This window comes from Microcaecilia unicolor, chromosome 12, assembly GCF_901765095.1.
Source record: "Microcaecilia unicolor chromosome 12, aMicUni1.1, whole genome shotgun sequence".
NCBI lineage: Eukaryota > Metazoa > Chordata > Amphibia > Gymnophiona > Siphonopidae > Microcaecilia > Microcaecilia unicolor.
In genome coordinates this window covers 39,526,462-39,549,266 of record NC_044042.1, presented here as the reverse complement: position 1 = coordinate 39,549,266, position 22,805 = coordinate 39,526,462, and the positions used below count along the sequence as shown (strand labels likewise).

General features: G+C 42.7%; 2 protein-coding genes across 2 annotated transcripts; one reads left to right on the top strand and one right to left on the bottom strand.

Moving 5' to 3' along the window:
- Positions 1-1,265: 1,265 nt before the first annotated feature.
- Positions 1,266-15,537, bottom strand: SDHD (succinate dehydrogenase complex subunit D). The gene is made up of 4 exons (XM_030221057.1): positions 15,430-15,537; positions 12,317-12,427; positions 8,831-8,978; positions 1,266-2,562 (listed from the first exon to the last, which is right to left on the bottom strand). The coding sequence occupies exons 1-4, from the start codon at positions 15,476-15,478 to the stop codon at positions 2,397-2,399; spliced, it is 474 nt and encodes a 157-aa protein (XP_030076917.1). The 5' UTR covers positions 15,479-15,537; the 3' UTR covers positions 1,266-2,396.
- A 288-nt stretch (positions 15,538-15,825) lies between these two features.
- TIMM8B (translocase of inner mitochondrial membrane 8 homolog B) lies at positions 15,826-22,288 on the top strand. Its single transcript, XM_030221058.1, has 2 exons — positions 15,826-16,047; positions 21,573-22,288. The coding sequence occupies exons 1-2, from the start codon at positions 15,922-15,924 to the stop codon at positions 21,738-21,740; spliced, it is 294 nt and encodes a 97-aa protein (XP_030076918.1). The 5' UTR covers positions 15,826-15,921; the 3' UTR covers positions 21,741-22,288.
- The last annotated feature ends 517 nt before the right edge of the window (positions 22,289-22,805 follow it).

The window sequence follows — 22,805 nt, the reverse complement described above, 5'->3', positions numbered from 1 at the left end:
CCCTGACCTGCCCACTTTTAACAAAACTAACATTTAAAAGGAAAAGAATGCCAAATTATAAAATAGGAAAGAATTCCATGAGCTGTGCTCTGCATGCTTTCCCCACATTTGTATGCGAAATCATTATCAAGAAGCAGGAACCATCAATTATGCATCTCTGTAAAGTGCTGTCTACACCTGATAGCAATTGTAATAATGATCAACTACCCAAGTGCCTGGCTGGATTGCTGAACTGTGGGACTTCATAGTTCAAACAAAAGCTACTGTGATATTCTGCAAACGGTTCAGCGAGATCAGACATTTACAAGGAAAGTGAAATATATGTATATACCAGGGGCGTATCTGGACTCCGGCGGTAGGGGGGGCCAGAGCCAGAGAGAGGGGGCACATTTTAGCCCCCCCCCCCCCGCCGCCGAGCCCCCACCGCCACCAATGACTCCACCCCCCTCCCGCCGCCAACCCTCCCCCGCTGCCGTTCTTACTTTTGCTGGCGGGGGTTCGAGGTCTGCTTCCACCTGCCGCAAAAACTTCTTCTTCAGCCGGCGGGGGACCCCAAACCCCCGCCAGCCGCCCCGCGGTGTTTAAAATTAATCTTCGGCCTCCGTGGCCGTGCTGCTGTGATCGAAGTGGATTTCAACAGCGCCTATCACAGCAGCACGGCCACGGAGGCCGAAGATGAATTTTAAACACCGCGGGGCGGCTGGCGGGGGTTTGGGGTCCCCCGCCGGCTGAAGAAGAAGTTTTTACGGCAGCGGCAGGTGGAAGCAGACCTCGGCTGGCGGGGGTTGGGGTCCCCCGCCAGCAAAAGTAAGAACGGCAGCGGGGGAGGGTTGATGGCGGTAGGGGGGTCCAGGGCAAAATCTGCGGGGGCCCAGGCCCCTGAGGCCCCACGCAGATACGCCCCTGGTATATACTAAGCTGAATCCCTGGCTAAGACTCTCTGCAGAGGTATAGAATCTGGGTTAGAGAATAATGAATACACTAGCAATTTTATGTAAACACTTTTAATATATCAATTAAAGAAAAAAGATTTCCCTTATACACCATTTTACAAAAGATATTTTTCAGACTCAGTTCAACATTCATAGTGACTGTTGAAATTTTTGATGGCCAAATTCAGCAGAACAGGTGAATCTTACAAGTGATTAAGAAAATCAATGATTTCTGCAGTAAACTGCTCTTTTTAAGCGCATTTTCTAACCATAACATCAACAAGCATACAGTGACCAGATGTTCTGGACAAGCCTCAATTCTTTGTTGATGTGTATTATAAATCTTGATAGTTAAGACGGCTGGGTATTGTGTTATGCATGTGATCAATAAGACATGAAGGACAATAACACCATGCTTTGGAATAGCCTACCAGGAAGTATGGGAGTTGGGCACTGCAATGGAATTTTAAAACATTTTGGACAGATATGGAGAGCGATAGTAGTAAAAGGGTAGAGAGGCTCAGTGAGAGACATAGGATGGGGATCTGATGTATTAAGTATGTTAATTTATATGTTCACCTACCCAAACAGGTGGAGAACCAAAGGGGAAGATATTTGGGCACTAAATTGGTCAATTGCTCTTTATGCGTAGTAAGGTCATCTATCATGTTATACATGGGAAGGGTCATTAAAAAGACAAGGTCATGGGCTCAACTCTACAAAACAAGGATGCAGCAAAAAAAATCAATCAGTCATTACAGCAAGGCTTCTCAAACCTGTCATGGGCACAGTCAGTCTGGTTTTCAGGATATCCACAATGAATATGAATAAGATTCATCTGCAAATATTGAAAACCCAGTTTATGCAAATTTAGTACATGCGTATTCACTCTGAATATCCTGAAAACCCAACTGGTTGTGGGAGCCCCCGGGAAAGGTTTGGGAAGCCCTGCATGATGTATACAGTTGAGGGACAACTAGTATTCTTCAACAGTTCAACATGTTTGAACCCATAAGGCATTTGAGCTTACAAAGGAGCCACGGCAAGACACACCACATGTGATCCTGCAATGCAACCAAGTACTGGGAATTCTTTCTGGAAGAGCTCAGCCTTGGTTCTGGCACTGGAAGTTCTCTTCCCCCCAGCTCTGATTTGCCTCTTTAATCTCACACAAGGTAAAAATGCTAATTAGCCTTTTTAACAGAAACACTTTGATCCTTTGCTATAATTGTTTGCACTGATGAAATATATTGTTTCTGTGATCAACTGGTAATATAACCAAAACTGCTCTGCACTTTAACAGTAAAAATCATTTTTCCCATAAAGCATGTTTTATTAAGAGCTAAACAGTATAAGGTTGCATGCCTGCTGGTCTGTTTTGCCAAGTGTTACTTATCCTTTAGAAATGTGCATTAAAGCTGCAGTGTTGGTATGCAATCACTTCCCCAACTGTACAGCTGTGTCTCAGAGGCTCCACAGCATAGCCACTGCTTTACAGATGCCCACATCATGATAATTAAAATAGCAGAGACCTGCAAAGGTCACAGCGGACAGCCCAAAAAGGCCAATATTGGCCAGTTTGACCTTCAGGTCCCCATGGACGTAGTCAGTTAGCACCTGCCCCAGGCCCCTGAAAGGAAAAAAAAAAAAAAGAATGAAAGAAAAGCTTTTGATAAAATGCAGAGAAATGACCTAGCCCTCAGATACAGATACATACACAAGCTTGCAACACTGCATCTCACTCTACTTTGTGTAAAGGTTGTTTGATTTTTGCCTTTCAATTAAATGGAAAATATTCAAAACTACATACAAAACATACAAAGGGGGTAACTTTATAAAGTATCTTTCACATAAGGAAAGGGCCTTATAAAACAGTATGGCTGACATCACCTAATACATTTGTGTTGGAAACTGTAAGCTCTCCAAAACCACCAAATGACCTACTGTACCTAAATATAGGAGACACCTGTTGGGTGCAGCAGGTTTTATTCTGTTTCTGGAGGGTCCACAATACAAAATAAAGGAGTTATGGTGGGAACTGTACCTGTACTGACCACTAGGCTGCCCCTCAGATCTGTAGGGATGTCTGTGTGGCCATTTCTCTCAAAATTATGCCAGATGTTCTTGTGCCTGGAGTTTTGGCATATATGCGTTAGCCGTCTCAGTTTGGAAAATGGTTCTTCTCTTTAGATATCTTCTGTGCAAATACATGCATCTTAGAGCCATGTTTGAAAGGGAAACCCAGACATTTTTCCCTGTTCAAAAATGGCTCTAAGACAGCCCCCCTTTTTTTGGGCATGATGAACTAAACATCCTAATTCGGACTTGGACATTTTTTTGAAAATGCTCCTCTAGGTGATGCCGGCCTGACTCTATGATTTCAAGGAGTCTGTAGGCTGCATTCACTTCAGATATGAAACCTCCATTGCCCCAGGTACAAAAACAAAAACCCAAAACTTGGATTTGGAGTCCAATAGGGACAGAGAAAGTATCTGTATACAATATGTAAACTGCTTTGGTTGTACCACAGATATATCAAAATGCATTACCCATACCCAAAATATTTAAAAAAAAAATCTTCCTATTTTGTTTCAAACATCAGTACCTGTGTCCCATTTTATACTGGAATTCTGTTCCCTAAATGCAGGACTCTGCAGGCTAATGCATGCCACTACCTTCTCCTACATGAGCACGCAGCTATGGAATGCATTACCCAAAGACCTAAAGGCAATTAAGGAAATGACTAACTTTCACAAATCTTTGAAAACATCTCTCTTCAACAAAGTCTACAAAGAGAACCCATAGCTCAACAATCCACCTCACCAATCCATCCAGCTATGAAAGTCCACCTTCTAAACTTTCTCACCCAACCACTTCCTTCTTCTCATTGAGCCTGCAAATAGGTGGGAAAATGTGGGATACAAATGCAATAAATAATAATAATATACACTAAGGGAGTCTTTACAAAGCGATGGTTAAGCCCAACGCAGGCTTACTGCACACTAAGACAGAAGTTCCGCCGGACTACCGCAGCAGCCCGGTGGTAGTTCCCACCCCCAGCGCGCACCATTTCCTGCGCTACAAATAATTTTATTTTTGTAGTGCCGATGTGTATCCGGCATTAATCGGGCAGAGGCATGCGCTGCCCGGTTACTGCCGGGTTAGAGCGGGAGCCCTTACTGCCATCTCAATGGGTGGCGGTAAATGCTCCCCACTGAAACAGGTGAGCGGCAAGTAATTCACTTGGGAAACGGCCAATTCTTTAAACAAAAAGAAAGACCTGCCTTTTACCAGCTGCGGTAAAAGGGGTCCTCGGCATGCATCAGAAACACGTGTCGATGCCAGCGCAGGCCCCCTTTTGCCGCAGCTTTGTAAAAGGACACCTGAATCTTAACTGCCAAGCACCTAATGTTAACTCAAGCTTCTCTACACAATTCTCATTGTTCGCTCCCTCAGTGGTATTCAAATTTTTTCAACATGGGGACAGTCTCCAGCTGCATGGAAGCAAACCACACAGGGTGAGTTCATACAGGCATGGGAACAGTCCCCCAACTGTGCTAAGATGCAAAATGAAGAACACGAACAGGCAAGCATAGGAAAGTTCATGATCATTCTGACTCAGACGCTATAGGGCAAGTTCAAGGGGACAGTCCCCAACAGTGCTCAATGGCAGGTTGCAAATTGATTTTACTATTAGAAGCACAGCTGACAAAGGATACCTCCAGGATAGTATACCTTGGTTTATACACAAAGTTCTCGGAGAAAAAAAGTACACTAACAAACTACAGATAAGCCATCACGTATCTGTGAGATTTAGCAAAAACGTCTTTACACATATAAATATGGATCTACCCTTTGGAAATCTGCTGTGAATTTCCTAGTGATCCAGATGGGCCACTGTCGGAGACAAGATGCAGGATGTGATAGATCCTTGGTCTCACCCAGCACGATACTAAACTTACTATGCACACTCAGTGATGAAATCCACTTTTGATAAATGATGCTTACTGCATTATTTAAAATACCTACACTGACTACGTAGTATGTTACCGTTAGATTGTAAGCTCTCTTGAGCAGGGACTGTCCCTCCCCGTGTTTAAACTTGTACAGCGCTGCGTAACCCTGGCAGCGTTATAGAAATGCTAAGTAGTAGTAGTAGTAGTATTTTGTCTCTTGCCAATTTTCCCACAGTGGTATAATTGTTGATCCTGATTAATCTGGATGACTGAACTTCTTTGTATACTTCTGACTCATGATTTACAAGTGATTCAGAACTCTGCAACTAGGCTATTAACTACAAGGTCCTTTCACTAAGCTGCAGTAAAAACTGGCCTTAGCGCACTCTTGCATGGGTTTCTCGCATGCTAAGGCACAACCATTATTCAAAAAAAAAAAAAAGAAAAAGAAGTTACCTCAACACTTACAGACACCTATTTTGTAGATGGTAAGGGCTCACGTAGTAATCCTACACTGTCAAGTTCAAAAATATATATATACACTAGTAAAAAAGGCCCGTTTCCGAAACCAATGAAACGGGCGCTAGCATGTGGTTTTTTCTGTGTGTGTGTGTATGTGTCACAGAGTTATTTTGTGTGTGTGTGTGTGTGTGAGTGTGTGAGGGTGCGGTGTGTGTGCAGGTTGTTGACGGCTGCAGGGGAATGCTGGAACATTTATGCGCTGCACAAAAAACGAGGCCAAATCTACCTAATTAGCTAGTAAGCATGAGTTTGAAGCATATTCATGTGGCCTAACATGCATGGATTTCTGATCATGTTGTGTTTCCAGTACAATCTACTATAACTATGCATGTTGACAGTTACCATTTTGGACAAATGTTTATGGCTTGGTAGGCTATAAAGCTGTTGAAATAAAAATATGTTTTACATTATAGCAAATGTGTGGGTAGGAGCAATTCGCAATGCCCATGACCCTAAAGCTTCAGCTATTGGACTGGGACACTATGAGCCTCATTTTCAAAAGCACATAGACTTACAAAGTTACATAGAGGCGTATATTCAGAGCACTTTGAAAATGATCCCCTATGTAATCAATAAGTCTATATGCTTTGAAAATGAGCACCTATACTACTTAAATCCCTCGTAAGCAGAAGAAAGTATCTTATACATTTTCAGCTGTGAAGGTAGGTCACAGACAGTTAGAGCATACCAATAAGGATTTCTTTAGGTACATTTTAGACATGAACAGGAAGAAAGTTTCTGGAAACCTTTTCAAGTCTGTTTATGCAAATACAGATGACCTGGATTAGGAGATAAAATCTGCAACTACACAGATCTTCCTGTTTCTCAAAAAACATAAGTGCGAGACTTCACACATTTTACACTGCGGTCCAGCTCTGCCATTTCAAATTTCTAAGAACACACACTACTCTATTTGGCTGATGAAGGCAAAATACCCTGAACCGTAACCAAGTTCCCTATTTGTAAGTATGAGTCATTATTGCCTATTTCAGGACAAACTAGCCAAGCAGCTTCAGGATTCCTACTGTACAAACATGACAAAATGGAGCAGGGTCTTTGGAAACTACAGTAAACAGTGACTTGCTGGTCTCAAACTAGATTTCTCTCTGCTTGCTTGGTGTACTAAGTGAAAACTGTATCCAGAATTCAGATTAAATTATATGGTCCCAAATATTCCTAAAATGTAATCCCCCTTGGGAAGATGGGGGGGGGGGGGGGGGGGGGGGGGGCAGGGAGACATACCAGAGTAAGCACTCTGCCTAAAGTATCTAATCTCTAAGAATTTAGAATAACCATCAACAATTCACCCTAGTTACAAACATGCACACTTCTTCCCACAGTTCCACAACCTGAACTCCTCAAATATTGAGGCAACATGAAATGATTTCAGGATCTGAACAACACTACATGCCACACTGGTTCCAATGGGATGTAATGCTCAGGAATAAACTTAAGTGGAGTATGGACTGTGTGCTCACATTATTAACTGGAATTTATTAACCACCTTTATGAAGACATTCACCCAAGATGGTGGACAGCAGGTACAGCTTGACATAAAACTTAGCTTTAACAACAGCATAATAGTGAAATGATCAAACAGTAGAATAAATCCAGTCAATGAGGTAAACCTGAAGATGGTAAATTGAAGCAGACTCTGCTCAAGCATTTGCCAATAGTGTTTTAATAAAGGTTCAGACCTAATATTCAGGGGATGGTTATTCCAAAAGAAAAGAGCCATAAAATCGAAGGTACTCTTTCATGTTACCTCCCAATAAGCTTGTCTTGGACTTGGTAAAACAAGTCTATGATTCACATAGGTGTGTAGGGAATAGAGTGGAGGAGTGGCCTAGTGGTTAGGGTGGTGGACTTTGGTCCTGGGGAACTGAGTTCGATTCCCACTTCAGGCACAGGCAGCTCCTTGTGACTCTGGGCAAGTCACTTAACCCTCCATTGCCCCATGTAAGCCGCATTGAGCCTGCCATGAGTGGGAAAGCGCAGGGTACAAATGTAACAAAAATAAAATAGATACTATTGGAGATTCTACATGGAATGTTGCTACTATTGGAGGTTCTACATGGAATGTTGCTACTATTGGAGATTCTACATGGAATGTTGCTATTCCACTAGCAACATTCCATGTAGAAGGCTGCGCAGGCTTCTGTTTCTGTGAGTCTGACGTCCTGCACGTACGTACGTGCAGGACGTCAGACTCACAGAAGCAGAAGCCTGCGCGGCCACATTGGTGATCTGCAAGGGCCAGGCACAGGCAGCTCCTTGTGACTCTGGGCAAGTCACTTAACCCTCCATTGCCCCATGTAAGCCGCATTGAGCCTGCCATGAGTGGGAAAGTGCGGGGTACAAATGTAACAAAACAAAACAAAAAAAAAAACAATAGATATTTTTGCCAAACAGTCCAGAAGACTTGTATGAAACACTTTGTGAGTCAAGTTAAGAATTTTACACTGAATTCTCAAATATATAGGGAGCCAATGTAATTTTTTTTCAAAAGTGGAGTAACACAATCTCTGCACCTTGTGGAGCATAACATGCGAGCTGCAATATTTTGAAGCGTATGCATTCTTTTCTATTTCTAAATAGGGAATGCCAGCGTAAATAATGTTACAATAATCCAACTGAGAACCAAAAAATGTATGAAATAAAGGTATGTAATGGATTAAAGTCCAGAATGCCTCTTACAGGTTTTAGTTTTCAAGGAGCGAATAAACCCTGCTTCAAAACTGAGGATGTGTGACTCGAGAAACTTAATTTAGAATCCAGGGTTAACTCCCAAATATTTAAATTGGTTTACTGGCTGAATCAGGGTACCAAACAGAATAAGTATTATGGAAGGAATAAGTGCATGACCAATTCCAACAAGCCATCATCTTTTGCAGGTTTAATACCATGTGGTGTTCCATCAAGCCAGGAAAGGGAATGGGCAGTGCAGAAAAAAGGAAATTATTTTGATTTCATTTCAAATGTTGAGTTCTAACCGCTTATCACAAAATGTTTGACAATCTGAGTGCCTTGATTTCTCAAGACAGCATTTAGCAACTATAAGTTACAGTGATTTAATGCACAGTCAGCACATCAAGATGTGTCATAAAACCTCACATCTCACTATTACTTAACTGCCTAAGGTTGGCGTCATCACAATATACTTCGCTTCCTGTTTCAAGCATAGTAGATGACAGCTCAGTGAAAAGGTTTAATGGTCAATATACTCAGTCTAAAAGCCAAATCTGAGGGTTTTTAATGGACAGGGAAATTATTTAACATTAAGAAAGGAGCGTGCATAGTGTTGCCAGCAGAATATGCCATGTTTGTAAAACTAAAGAAACAGATGCCATCAGAGGCAGGTCCCAGAGACATGTCCCACAGGCAGAACTGTACTGCTGTAGGCAAGCCCCTGCAACTTACCAGTGGCCATGCAGGGTGAGAGCTGCGGCCAGCGAATAGTCCGCGGCAGGTCCAGGGTAGAAGTAGGCTGCAGGGAGAAGACCAAGCAGCACAACACTGACGACTCTCTCACTCGTCCAATGCAGAGACGCAGCCTTGGAGCCACCAGCTGTGATGTAAAACAAGATCCACAGCAGCATAAAATGTTATTTGTTCAGTTTCTCACAAGTTATCATTTACATTCTGAAATCTTCTTTACTTGGTATTCTGCTCTAACCGGGCTTGTGTGCAATAGCAGTTAAACCCCAGAGAACACACACTATGACCCTGTGTCTATTTTACATTGATAATTCACGGTGGAAAAAGATTTAGGAAAATTGAGTGTTGGTCCAGAATTTTTTTGGAGTCTGAGTGCATCCCGCAGTAACTAATTTTTAGATGAATACTTTTTTTTTTTAATTGATGACTAGATAGTAACAACACTTGTCATACAATACGTGTAGATACAGAGACAAGTAATTTTAGTACATTATCGTATAGCTCGTCATCAAAAGATTTTATTTTTGCCCCCAAGTCCCCCCCTATCTCCCCCTTCCCCATACATATTCCAACGTAACATAATCTCTAGGAGATGTGAATGCTATCGAACTCCTCCAAATCTTACAAATCAAGTATGTCAAGCAGTGAAGAGTTCTAATTCTTCCGATGCTCCCCTCTGCATAAATGAAAAAGAAAGAGACTCCAAATCAATCTCCCCCTAACACATCCCTAAATCCCGGTAATCCATCCCCCCTTCCCACCCAAAAGTATACAAGATTGATAAAACAGGGACAAAGTAACCAAAAGCGAACTTCCACAGTAAGAGTTATAAGGGTAGAATATTAAGAAGTAGGCTGCGCACCCGAGGACAGGGGCGCTGTACATAGGGCCGCAGTAAGTCATTTTAAGTTAAAGTAAGCACAAGCTAGCACTTACTGCAGCGTAGTAAAAGGACCCTCACGCTTCTTCTCTTTCTGACCGCTTCTCTACCTGCAATAGCACAGCCACCCTTAAACAAGCAGCAAAAGAAAACAAGCACAACAGGGTCTCCAAGCCTGGAACAATTGAGAGTCCTTTATTCATAAAGACCCGACATGGGCTGTGTTTCGGTGTAACAACGCCTGCCTCAGGGTTCAAAAACTCAAAGACAGACACAAGAAGAAAGACAAACTCCTCTGAACAACGCTAACAGACAGTGAAAAACATGTGTTTTCTTAAAGCCGACAATGGTCACTGTAGTGGTCTCAATTGTTGTGTTGTTAGTACTTATGTTGGATTTATCTGTGTGGGAGTATTACATATGCTACAGTGTTTTTCACCATCTGTTAGAGCTGTTTAAAGGAGTTTGCCTTTCTTCTTGTGTCTGTCTTTGAGAGAATTTGAGTATCTGGACCCCTGAGGCAGGTGTTGTTACACCGAAACACAGCCCATATCAGGTCTTTATGAATAAAGAACTCTCAATTGTTCCAGGCTTGGAGGCCCTGTGGTGCTTTTTTCTTTTGCTGTTTGTGTACTCTTGAACCCTCTCTTTTGTCATCCTTAAACAAGGCCTGACTGTAACAGCAGCCAACAACTATGCTCCATCCAGGCAGGCACCAAATTTTCAGCACCCAGATACTATATTACAAATATATTTTTCCTTAAATTCTTGTTAGTCAGGTAGACTTGGAGCACAACTTTATCCCTAGAAATGAGCTTTGAGGGACTGATCTACTTCTTGAGATATATGCGGTAACTGTAACCCAGACTGGCCACCACCAGAAAGGCAGGATGCTAGACTACACCTTGGTCTGACTCAGCATGACCTATCTTATCTTCTAAATTTTCTATAGCTGTACTTGAGAGAAATAAAATTTAAAAAAAACCAAACTGCTCTACAGTTCTTGTTCATTACTGCTAGGGTTTGGATTCTTCAAGATCAGAAACAAAACATTAGCACTGGTGATCTAGATTCAGTTTATTTACTGAGAGATGGCTCTAAGCCTTGAGTACTGCTGCAAGGCAGACCTCTAGTGGATAAGAACTGTTAAGTAGCACACAATGATACACTACCAACCACATATTCAACTTTAGGACAAACTGGTGGCCTGAAAAAAGTCACTTTAGAACATATCCACATGACTTGGTAATTTCTGAAAGCTGCTATTTACATGCAGAGATCCATACCAAGTAGAGATGCCAAAGGGGCATGGTGGGGTGGGTTTTGGGCAGGACAAAAAACTGCAAGTGTACTCCTCATTTTACAAAAGGAAAACACATTTTTGGGAAATCATTTCCCTGTTAAGTTTTTATACCAGCTCAGAGGCATGCACAGATTTTTAAAAAGTACTTGTTCCAGCGAAGACTTTACATGAAAGATTAAGGTAATAAGAGGAGGGACATTATCAACATGGATTACTACTAAGTCTGGTTATTTTAGCACAGGGTCTCGCTGCATAAAATGCATAGGTGCTAAAATGACTTGTGATAATACAACTTAACAGTAGCCCACATTTATAACTTCCCTCCTAATTGCCCTTAATTTTCAGTTGTTTACTTCCCCCACCCTCCCACCCCCCCCCCCCCCCAAAAAAAAGATAAAGATTGCAGCCTCATTACTTAATCAATGGCACTTACATGTCTAGGTTTGTAAAATGTGATGGCTGGAAATTGTGTGGTTGTTCTATTCATTTTTTCAATGTATATATTTGTAAAATGGCCTTTCCCGCTGCTCTTGCAGCCAAGTTCACATGAACAGGTGCCTTTTCTAAAACACCTGCAGAAATACAAGTTCAACCACATGTAGGAGGTTGCCAAATGAATGTCTGTGGAAGGCAGGTTGGCTGGGTAATGATCACCAAGGCCACAGGGATATTCTCAGTTGGATATTAAGGGGGAGGTAGGTTAAGAGCATCTGAATATTGACATAAGTATGGGAGTAGGGCTGCATTTTGATTAAAACTTTAATCTCGATTAACCGTGTGATTAAAAGGTATGTTTCATCCCCACCCCACCCCAAACCACACTGCAGCTCCTCGAGACTCTGGGCAAGTCACTTACCTTCCATTGCCCAGAGTCACAAAGAGCTCTGAGGAGAAGAAAAAAAAATCTTTAATCACCCGATTAATCGTGCTTACAAAGTTTAATCAAATTGCAGCCCTAAAAAATTTAAAGAATAGAAAGTTATGACAAGATACAAAATACCACATACAAACTGAAAAACTGCAAATTAAAAAATCTAAAACAGCATGGAGAATAGCTACAAAATGCCTCAGTTTTCACAGCCCACTTCAGAAAAGCAAACCTAGTTTATAGTCATGTACCCAAGATGGGAAGCCAAAAAAAAAAAGACCAACTTGGATAAGATGTTATATCCTATACACAGGAAAACTTCTTTGACCAACAGCTGAGATACATCCTTCAGTGTACATTGAAATACTTTCTATTACTGAAGGTATATTCTGCAAAAAGACCATTACTGTTACCTACCATGACGATTTGCGGAAATATGAAACTGAGATGTCCACAGAGCAGGATAATGCTGAAGACTCACTGCAGCAATTTGATGTCTGGTCAAAAGATTTCTTTTGAGGAGAAAGGCTAAGAGAAAAACAGAAAAATTAAATTTGGGTATCCAAGAGGGGCATTTCCAGTCTAAGTCCAATTTAGGATGTTTTGCTGGAAACATACAAAAAAATCGAGTGACCAACATAGCAGTTTTCAAACCAGATAAACATCTTATCTTTACATACCATGTAAAATGAGTTTATTTTGTTGGGCTGACTGGACAAACCAGTCTTTATCTGCCATCATTTACTGTTACTATCTGACTGACACCAAGATAGTTATTTCAGAAGCCAAATTTGTGATCTGGATGTACATATCACACACAAGTCTAAATCCTGATTTTAGAAAGCTAGGATACACACATCCAAATCATGAATTGAGAAGTGCAAGGGGGCAGAGATAAAATATACATACACTCCCCATTTTAGAAAGGGAATGCACAATTATGTCCCTCAAGATCAAGGTTGGGATGTACACCTGCTCTATGCTTTACTGGAGGAATTAGAAGAAATCACCAAATGGATGCACGTTATTTTGCAGATTTTATACCTATAATTTTTAAAGGAAAAGCAAACTTACATGCAACAGCCAATTTTTCACATATGTGACCATCTTTGGGAAAGGTTAACTAAAGTCACCAAAAACAAAAAATGAACTTTTACGGCCTCTTCTATCAAGCCGCACTAGTAGTTCCCAAACGGCAATGCTGATTAAGCCCATTCAAAGTGAATGGGCTTTGTCAGCATTACCAAACCGGGACCACTAGTGTGGTTTGATAAGAGGCCCTTAGTGAATTTTGTTAGAGCAAACAACTTGTAATACAACAGTCCAAACCCTAATCTATGTGAAAATATAAAGAAAGTTAAAGAAATTCAAACATGTAACTTTTTCAAACTGCTTATGGACCTATGAAATTAAAATAAATAAAATAAAATCAGCCACTCTCAACATTTTACATCTGCTACTTTAGTCACCTCTTCCCAGAGATGGTCACATTCTCAAAAAATCCAATCTGACCTAATAATGTATTAATCCCATGTATTATTTTGTAATCCCCCAACTTCCTTTACTACCCTCCTCCCACTAGACTGAAAATTAGGACAACGTGAAAACGTTTAAAGGTGCTAAAAATGCTATTAAAGTGTAAATTACTATTTACTTTATAGCAGTGTATTTTCTATTAGTGTAAAAAGGAACCATGTCAACAATAGCTTATAATATACTGTAACAACTGTATTATTTGCTATACAAGTTTTAAATTACATGTGTCATAATTGACAGAGTACTACCTAGAATTTCAAAATATTAACTTGTTTCTTGTTTCCTCTTTACTCTAATTCCTAGAACTCCTTTCTCTGTCTTTATGTACGTATCCGTGAGTCGAATAAGAGTCCCACACCTCACTGGAAGGCTATTCTATGAGTCCACCACCCTTTCTGTGAAAAAGTATTTTCTTAGATTACTCCTGCACCTATAACCTCTTAACTTCATCTTATGTCCTCTCATACCAGAGTTTTCCTTCATTTGAAAAAGGCTCACCTCCTGTGCATTAATGCAACAGAGGTATTTAAACATGTCTATCATATCCCCTCTCTCCCAAAGTGTACACATTGAGGTCTATAAAGTCTGTTCCCATATGCTTTATGAGAGACCACATTTTGTCCTTTAGATTGTAAGCTCCTTTGAGCAGGGACTGTCCTTTTTTAAACTGTACAGCGCTGCGCCCTAGTAGCGCTTTAGAAGTGTTTAGTAGTAGTAGTAGTAGAGACCACTGACCAATTTTGTAGCTGCCCTCTGGACTGACTCCATCCTGTTTATATCTTTTTGTAGATGCAGTCTTCAGAACTGCACACAGTATTTAAATTGGGCCTCACCAGAGACTTATACAGAGTGTTATCACCTCTTTTTTACTTCTGGTCATTCCTCTACCTATGCACCTGAACATCCTTCTGGCTTTGACTATCGCCTTTTCTATCTGTTTAGCCACGTTAAGATCATCAGATACGATCACCCTCAAGTCCTGCTGTTCTTTCATACAAAGAAGTACTCCACCCCCTATATTATACTGTTCCCTTGGATTTTTGTAACTCAAGTGCATGATCCTGAATTTTTTAGCATTAAATCTTAGTTGCCAGTTACTGGACCATTCTTCAAGCTTCACTAGGTCTCTCCTCATGTTATCCACACCCTCTGGACTGTACACCCTATTACAGAGTTTGGTATCATCTGCAAAGAGCCAAACCTTACAAGCCAGTCCTTCCACAATATCGTTCACAAAGATATTAAAACGAGCCGGCCCACTAACCAAATACCACAACATATAAATTGGACCAGTCTAAGACATAATAAATAAATAGATAAATGATAAAGAGATAAATAATACATTTATTTGTTACATTTGTACCCCACATTTTCCCACCTCTTTGTAGGTTCAATGTGGCTTAAATAGTGCCAGAGAGCAGTTGCAGATTCTGGTGTATACAAATACAAGGTGAAGTTGTGATAGGGTAAGGTTCATGTGGTAGGACGGCATAGAGGAATCGTTCGACGGGAGAGTTCGGTGATGGCCATTATGAACTTTAGTGTTGTTGTGTCGCAGAGATCACTGTAGGGTATGCCTTTTTAAACAGGTGGGTCTTGAGTGTCTTTCTGAAGTGTAGATGGTCGTATACGGTTAAGAAGGATCCTCTCTGGGCTGTATATGTTCTATTCATGCTTTACATATAGAAAGATGAACCTGTGTGGGTCTCTAATGGCCAACACAAACATGTCCTTCCCCAATAAAAATACAGGGTGTTAGGAATTTTCGAGTACTTTAAACACTAATAGTATCTCAAACTTACTATCTCTTTTTTTTTTTTAAATATATAACTATATTTATTTGTTACCCCAAAAACCTTACTCAAGCTATCAGGCTTTGTTAAACCACAGAATAAACATACTCCGCCCCTTCCTTGCAAAGAGGAAGCCACTACCGGCGCACCCCTTGGCCCTCCCGCTAACGCCTTCACCGTTCCAGCCCTAGCGGAACTCACGTGCAAAGCCCCGAGAACAGTACCAGCTCAGCCTTCCCACTGCGGCCATTGCACCACCCCTACAAGGTCACCGGCAGCCACGACCCGGAAACGTACCGCCTGCTACCAAAGAGTAGGTCACTACAGGCTATCTCCGGGGGAAGGGAGAAAAACGGTGATAGAAAGAAAGCGTGCCTTTACGAGCCCCCTGATGTCCTGCTGAAGTAGCCATGAGACTACATACTTATTTAGTCCTTAGAGGAACGTGAAGTCTTATTTACCCGAATGCCTTATGGCTGCAATAGGAATTCGAACTTCTTTCCCCCCTATCGCTGGGTATTAAAGATGGTACAGCCCACGGTCGACGTGATTCCCTAAACACGTTTTGGCTGAGCTTCCGGAGGAAATGGGGCGGCCCGTGATTTAGAACGAGGCTCGGAACGCAGGGCAGGCTGGGCAGCGACTAGAGACGAGAGGGTGCTGCCACGCCGTTGAAGGTCGTGGTCTGTTGAAATGTCGGACTTCGGGTCGAGTCTGGATTTCAGTGCCACTCCAGGAGCAGGCGGCGGCGCCCAAGATTCGGCGGAACTGCAGCGGCTACTGGCAGTGGAGCAGCAGAAGGCTCAATTTACAGCACAGGTAGGGAATTTAGACATTGTAGCACAGTGCAGTGTGGTACTTGTAGTCCTTGCTTTTTTTTTCACATGAGACGAGAGGAAAAAGGTGTTAGCCAAAAAGTAATGTAATATGAAATTTATTAAATGAAGTATAGTACGTAAATATAGACAAAGGATTTACACTGAAGAGGAAACATTAAGAAACAAGTTAATATGTTGTGTCAATTATGAGGAATGTAATTTAAAACTTGTATAGACAAATAATACACTTGTTACAGTGTGTTATAAGCCATTGTTGTCATGGATTGTTGATGTGCCTATATATATATATATATATATAATATCTCACTTTTATTGACCTAATTTCCTATCTAGTGGGAGGAGGGTAGTAAAAGTAAGTTGGGAGATTACAAAATAATACATTAGGTTAATACATTATTAGGTTAGATGTCATTTAATCTATATTAATAAATCCCACCTTGAACGTTCTGAAGCTCACTCCAAGGCAGAGAAGCTCACTCCAAGGCAGAGAGGCACAAAAATCCTGTAGTCTTCATAGGCTAGGACCAGTCACCCTCACTCATAGACCCGCCCTCAGCCACGCCCCATCTGTACATAAAACGCTACCTCAACATTCTGAAGACAACCTGCTGAAGCCATCTGCAAAATCCCTAAACAAAACAGTTCGTAAGTTCATGGTGGTGAAGCCATCCAACTCACCATGTCTCTCTGCCCCGCCCTCGAGGGCGGAACACAGAGAGTAAAGGGATCCATAAAGGCACCCCTACCAACTGGCAACCCCCTCCAACAAACAACGACCCAGGCAGGGGGAGTGTTTCCGTACTCCTCCCCCTGCCTATGAATCGCTACAGACTGCTGGCAAACTCCCCAACCACACGACCACAAAAGCCACCCGCAACCCCCATACACACAAACACACACAAACTCACGCAAACACACACACACAAACGCACGCAAACAAATAAACACACACACAGAAACGCACGCAAACAAATAAACACACACACAAACACACAAATGCACACACACACACACACGCAAACACACAAACAAACGCACACACACGCAAACACACAAACAAATGCACACACACACACGCAAACACACAAATGCACACACACACACGCAAACACACAAACAAACGCACACACAAACACATACAAACAGCCTCGACGGTGCACCTCTAAGTGCCCCCCCCCCCGCCGCATCGCCACAACAACCCGTGCAACGGGGCATCAGAAAGCCCCTACCCCCTTCCCTCCTCGCCGCATCACCCAACCCCTCCCCCGCCGCTTCACCAAGCCCCTCCCCCCCCACACATTGACCGCCTCGCCACCCGCGACCGCTAATACAAACTCTGTCCGGCGGCTGCTGCTGCTTCTATTCAGCAGCAGCAGCCCGTACATAAAGAAAACAAACAAGCAAACAAAAAAGCAACCTCCTAAAACGCACCTCCGTGGAGAACCATCTCACATTGGCTGATGTCTCTGCAGCCGCTCCTCCTCTCCCCTCAACTTCAGTGCCCCTGCCGGAAGACCCCAGAGAAACGCCGAGACGTCAGAGGGGAGAGGAGGAGCGCATGCTGACACTTCAGCCAATGTGAGATACTTCTCAATGGAGGTGCGTTTTAGGAGGATTTTTTTTGTTTGTTTTCTTAATGTACGGGCTGCTGCTGCTGAATAGCAGAAGCAGCAGCCGCCGGACACAGTTTGTATTAGTGGTTGCGGGTGGCGAGGGGGTTGATGGGGGGGAGGGGCTTGGTGATGTGCCACGGTGGGGGGGGGTCGGGTGATGCGCGAAGGGGGGCATGGGGCTTTCTTTGGGTGCTGCGCCGGCTGGGGGGGGAAGGGGGGGTCTCGCTGGACATGGGTGGCTGGAAAGAAGCAGGGGGAGGGGAGGGGAGGGTCGCTGCACATGGGTGGCTGCAGGGGGGGCAGGGAACAGGGAGATAGGGATGGGGCTCCATACACCACATGGGTGCCTGCAAGGGGGACGGGATACAGGACGGACACTGCAGGGCGGGCAGGGGGACAGAAGGGTTGGTGGTCATCAGGGGGGACAGGTGGGTCGATGGACATGGCTGGCCACAGGGGAGGAACAGGAAAAAAGGAGAGGAGTGTCCTCAGACATGGGTGGCTGCACAGGAGAGGAGGGTTGCTGGACATGGGTAGCTGCAGGGGGGGCAGAGGGACAGAAGGGTCGCTGGACATGGCTGGCTGGCAGCAGGGACAGGGGAGAGACGAGGGACACTGCACATGCGTGCCTGCAGGGGGACAGGAGGGATGCTGAGGGGGGGCCTGAGACCACATGGGTGGCTGCAGGGGGAGCAGGGGAGACAGGAAGGACGCAGCAGGGGGAGAGGAGGGTTGATGGGCATGGGTGGCTGCAGGGGGATGCTGGACATGGGTGGCTGCAGGGGGAACACGGGGAGAGGAGGGTCGCTGCACATGCCTGGCTGCAAGGGGGCAGGGTAGAGGGAGGGGGTGAGGGGGTTCCTCACACCACACACGCAGTCACTCATTCTCTGTCTGCCACATACACTCTCACTCACACACTCACTGTCTTTGTCCCTCTCTCACACAGTGTCACACAGAAACACAAACACTGTCTCTCACACACTCTCTCGCTCGCACAAACACATACACTCTGTCTCTCTCTCTCTCTCTGTCTCTCTCACATTCTCTCTCTGACACACACGCTCCATCTCTCACACACGCTCTTTCTGAAACATACACTCCAAGGAAAACCTTTCTAGCGCCCGTTTCATTTCTAACAGAAACGGGCCTTTTTTACTAGTATGAAATAAATTACTACACACATTATGTTACTATATCATATTTAATTGTTACATTTGTATCCCACATTTCCCCACCTATTTGCAGGCTCAATGTTACATAGTACCGTAAAGGCATTCGTCAATTCTGGTATGAACAAATACAGTAATGTTGTGGTAGAATAAGGTTCGTGTGTACAGACATTAGGGAATCATGGAGAGGAAGAGTTATTATATGTCCAATTACGAGCTTTGGTTTCATTGTGTTGCAGGGTACAGGCATTTAAGTTGGGTCGGTAGGGTATGCCTTTTTGAACAGGTTAGTTTTTATAAGGTCTATAATTATAAGCACTTATGCGGTGGGTGGTGATGTGAACCCTGGGCGGACTAACCATACGAGCAACTGGTCAGTGCCCAGAGGGTCTGGGGGGGCCTAGTGTCTCTCCTCCCCCACCCTTACACACACATTTCAGCCCCTTGAGCCTCAGTGGGCCTTCCCTGGGCCTACTTCGAGGGGCCCTGGTGGTCTAGTGGCCTCTTCGAGGGAAGGAAAGAACCCCATTTGAGTATTGCTTCAACGTTTCCAATTAAAGACTTTTTCCCCCCTTTTTTGAAGGCCCTTGATGCTTTTTGTTTTGTTTCTTGGCTTTTTTTGTGCTTCGCTCCCGCTTATGATCATGTGCCAAATGCTAGCTTTTTCGGTACCTCTGCACATATAGCTCTGCTGCTTAGATTGCCAGCTGACCGGTTCTGTTGGTCATGTTTGTTACTGCCCTAGGTTCAGTACTACTGCATGCATGAAATCAGAGTTACAAGATTCTGTATGTAATGGGGTAAAGCCACTCAACTAGACCAGCAGCCGGCAACCCTATTAACAATGGATGAGCTGGAGTATTAGTGCTGCCAATCTAACTACAGGTCATTCTGCAGTGATTCCAGAGTCCAGTGTTGTCGGAAATTAAATGGAGTTTGTAGCCCTTGATAAAACAGGTAGACAGAAGCACCTAAGGTGTTGGGAAGAAGGGAAGGAACTTCTTCCTCCTTGGTAGTTTTTCTTAATGTTTCATCTTGAGTTGCATTCTTAGAGCTTCTTTCTCTGCCCTTATGCATATTTTCATCATTTTTGGAATTACAATTGAGCTTCATTTATTGTGACTACACCTTAAATACTCCAAGTTCACACTCTAAAAGATTAGGGGTTGACTCACTCAAAACTGATCACTCTGTCCAGAAGTACGACTGCCATGATGTCACATGAAGTGGTGCAAAGGTAGTCCAAAAGTCTCTTAATTAGCCCATCCCACATACATTTTTTAATGTATGATGGGAAAAAACTAGCTTAACTAGCCATGAAATAGTCCCAAGTAGCAGTGAGCCCAACACACAGCTATCAGATTGTTATGGGGGTGTCAGACTGGCCTGATGTCTAATTCAGAAACCTGTACTACTTGCATATTGTCTGATGGAATCAGAGGGTCTGTGACAAATTTACTAAAAAGGTTGTGTGTCTACCAAGTCTCAAGCATTGCCGAGACTTTCACCTTACCTCCCCTGGAAAGTTTATTGTGGTTAACTATAGATTGGAATTTATAGCAATGGAATTTACAATGTATGAGGTTTAATGTTATTTTAATATTTTCTTTTTTGTTGTTGTTGTTGTTGAATCCCTAGGGCCCTGATACACCTTTGTTGTGAAAAATTCTCCAAATTGTAGGGGGATGAATTTCTTACTCCTCTGTAATTTACTTTTTTTTTCCCTTTATTTTGTGCATGTTCATTAACCAGTGTCATTGGTTAATACAATTACATGTATAATAATATTATAGAAAGCACAAAGCCCTGCACTGAAGATGTTGGATGGCAGAGAAAATGATTATCCAATCAGATTTAAACTTGCTCATGACATCATTATTAGAAAGTCTATTATTATTTGCTACATTTGTATCCCACATTTTCCCACCCTTTGCAGGCTCAATGTGGCTTACATATAACCGTTAACGGCATTAGCCGATTACGGTCTGAACAAATACATAGTATGAATGAATACAAAGTGATATTGTGGTATAATGGGGTACATGTATGGTAGGAGCAGTTGGGGGAAACTTAGAGAGGGAAATGAGGAAGAAGAGTCAGGTAATTCTGCTTAGAAGGGGGGAGGCAGATCATTAATAAACATTATAGTTGCGCTGTAATGTTATATTTTCCCCACAGTTGTATTGTTGTGTTGTCATGGAGGTAGCATGTTTATTTTTCGCTAATTGAGAAAAGTTTATTTAAAAGCATGAAGCACCAGGCATAACTTGTATCTAGAACTTTTTCTGTTATCTGTAGTATCTAAGAACATTTCTATAGCATCTAATCAGCACAGATCCTATTTTTGTAAATATTCGGTTAAGCTTGCCTTTTCATCTCTCAATCAGGGCTTTCAGTTCTGGTGGAAGGCTGGAAATTCACTCCATGAGCCCTCTGCTATTATTGTAACAGGCTGCCCTCTACCGTTCTCAATATATCATCTCAGCCGAACACTCAGATGCATTAGCTGTTCTTCCTCTGCGCACTGTGTATTTCTTTATGAATGGCAAGATTGGGGGTAGACTGCTGATGATGTCTAGGTATATGATTTTATTGTTAGCATTTTTACATTTTGTGTAAAGATTTGTTATATGTATATTTATTGTAAACAGATTATCCCTGGGATGTGAGCAGTATATCAAGTGGAAAAAAAAATCCAATCAATTTCTTTTCTTGTACAGGTTCATAACTTTATGGATGTTTGCTGGGATAAGTGTGTGGACAAACCTGGTTCAAAGCTGGATTCAAGGACAGAAAGCTGCCTAGTTAGTTGCGTGGATCGATTCATTGATACAACATTGTCCATAACCAACAGGTTTTCTCAGATCGTACAGAAAGGAGGACACTGAGAGAGGCTATCCTCCTTAAAGAAGAAACTCATCTCCAAGGAGGAAAAAAATCTTTATTCACTGGACAATTAAGCATTCTAGAAAAATGTGTGTAAAATAAATTGGCATTTGGAGCCTGAATAACTTAAGATTTTTTCCCTCATAGGCATTGATTGGGTAGCAGGAAGTAGCCTTAAGTCAGGCCCGTAACCTTTTGTTGTAATTGTTTTGGTTGTCTTTGATTGTCTGTGGTCATTTCTGTACCCTGTAATCAGTTGTTGTGTGCTTCCTTGGCCTGCCGTCATCCTCTTGTACCCATTTAAATGCATTTGATCATCTCAGGGCTTATTTGATGGGCACCAGCTAAATAAGAACAGATCATCTACCTGAATAAAGATAAAATGGTTTAATAATACGTGTAGGTTGTTTCTGAAGTCATAAACTGTTTGTCTTCTTTTTTTTTCTTGGTATTTAACATGTCAGTTAACAGCAAATCCTAAGGGCATCATCTCAGTAGTTATACTTGGGCTGAAGAAAGCATTTGGAATAAACACTTGCTGGCTAATGAATAATATCTGAATTGAAGTCTTCTTTAATATACTCTTGTTAATTTTCTTGTGATTAGTTTAGTATTTCAAAGCCCTTCATAGTGAGTTTGAATACAGAACAATAAACATAATGGATTCTTTACTACAGTTATTTACCTTGTACTTATTCCGTTTTAGTTAAGGTAAGTCTTTTTTCTTTCACCTCTCAATGACTGGCTCACCACAGAGTTGCCTGGCAATCTGGCCAGGATCTGCTCTTCACCAGGAACTACTTCACATTGAACCACCCCGGGTGCAGGAAGCAAGGGAGTGCACAGAGCAGGCATGCCGCTGTTGGCTCTGCCGATCCCCTGCACTGGAACAGGAAGTTGACGTTGGAGGGCGCAGGGGACCGGTAGAGCTGACAGCCACGCACCTGCTCCTTGCATCCCTTTGTTTGGAGGAGGGGGTGTGCTCTCCCCTGGGGGTCATATAAGGTAGGTATGCTGCTGCAGTACTGAAGCGTGTAGTGTAGAACCTCCAGTGCCATTAGCTTGCA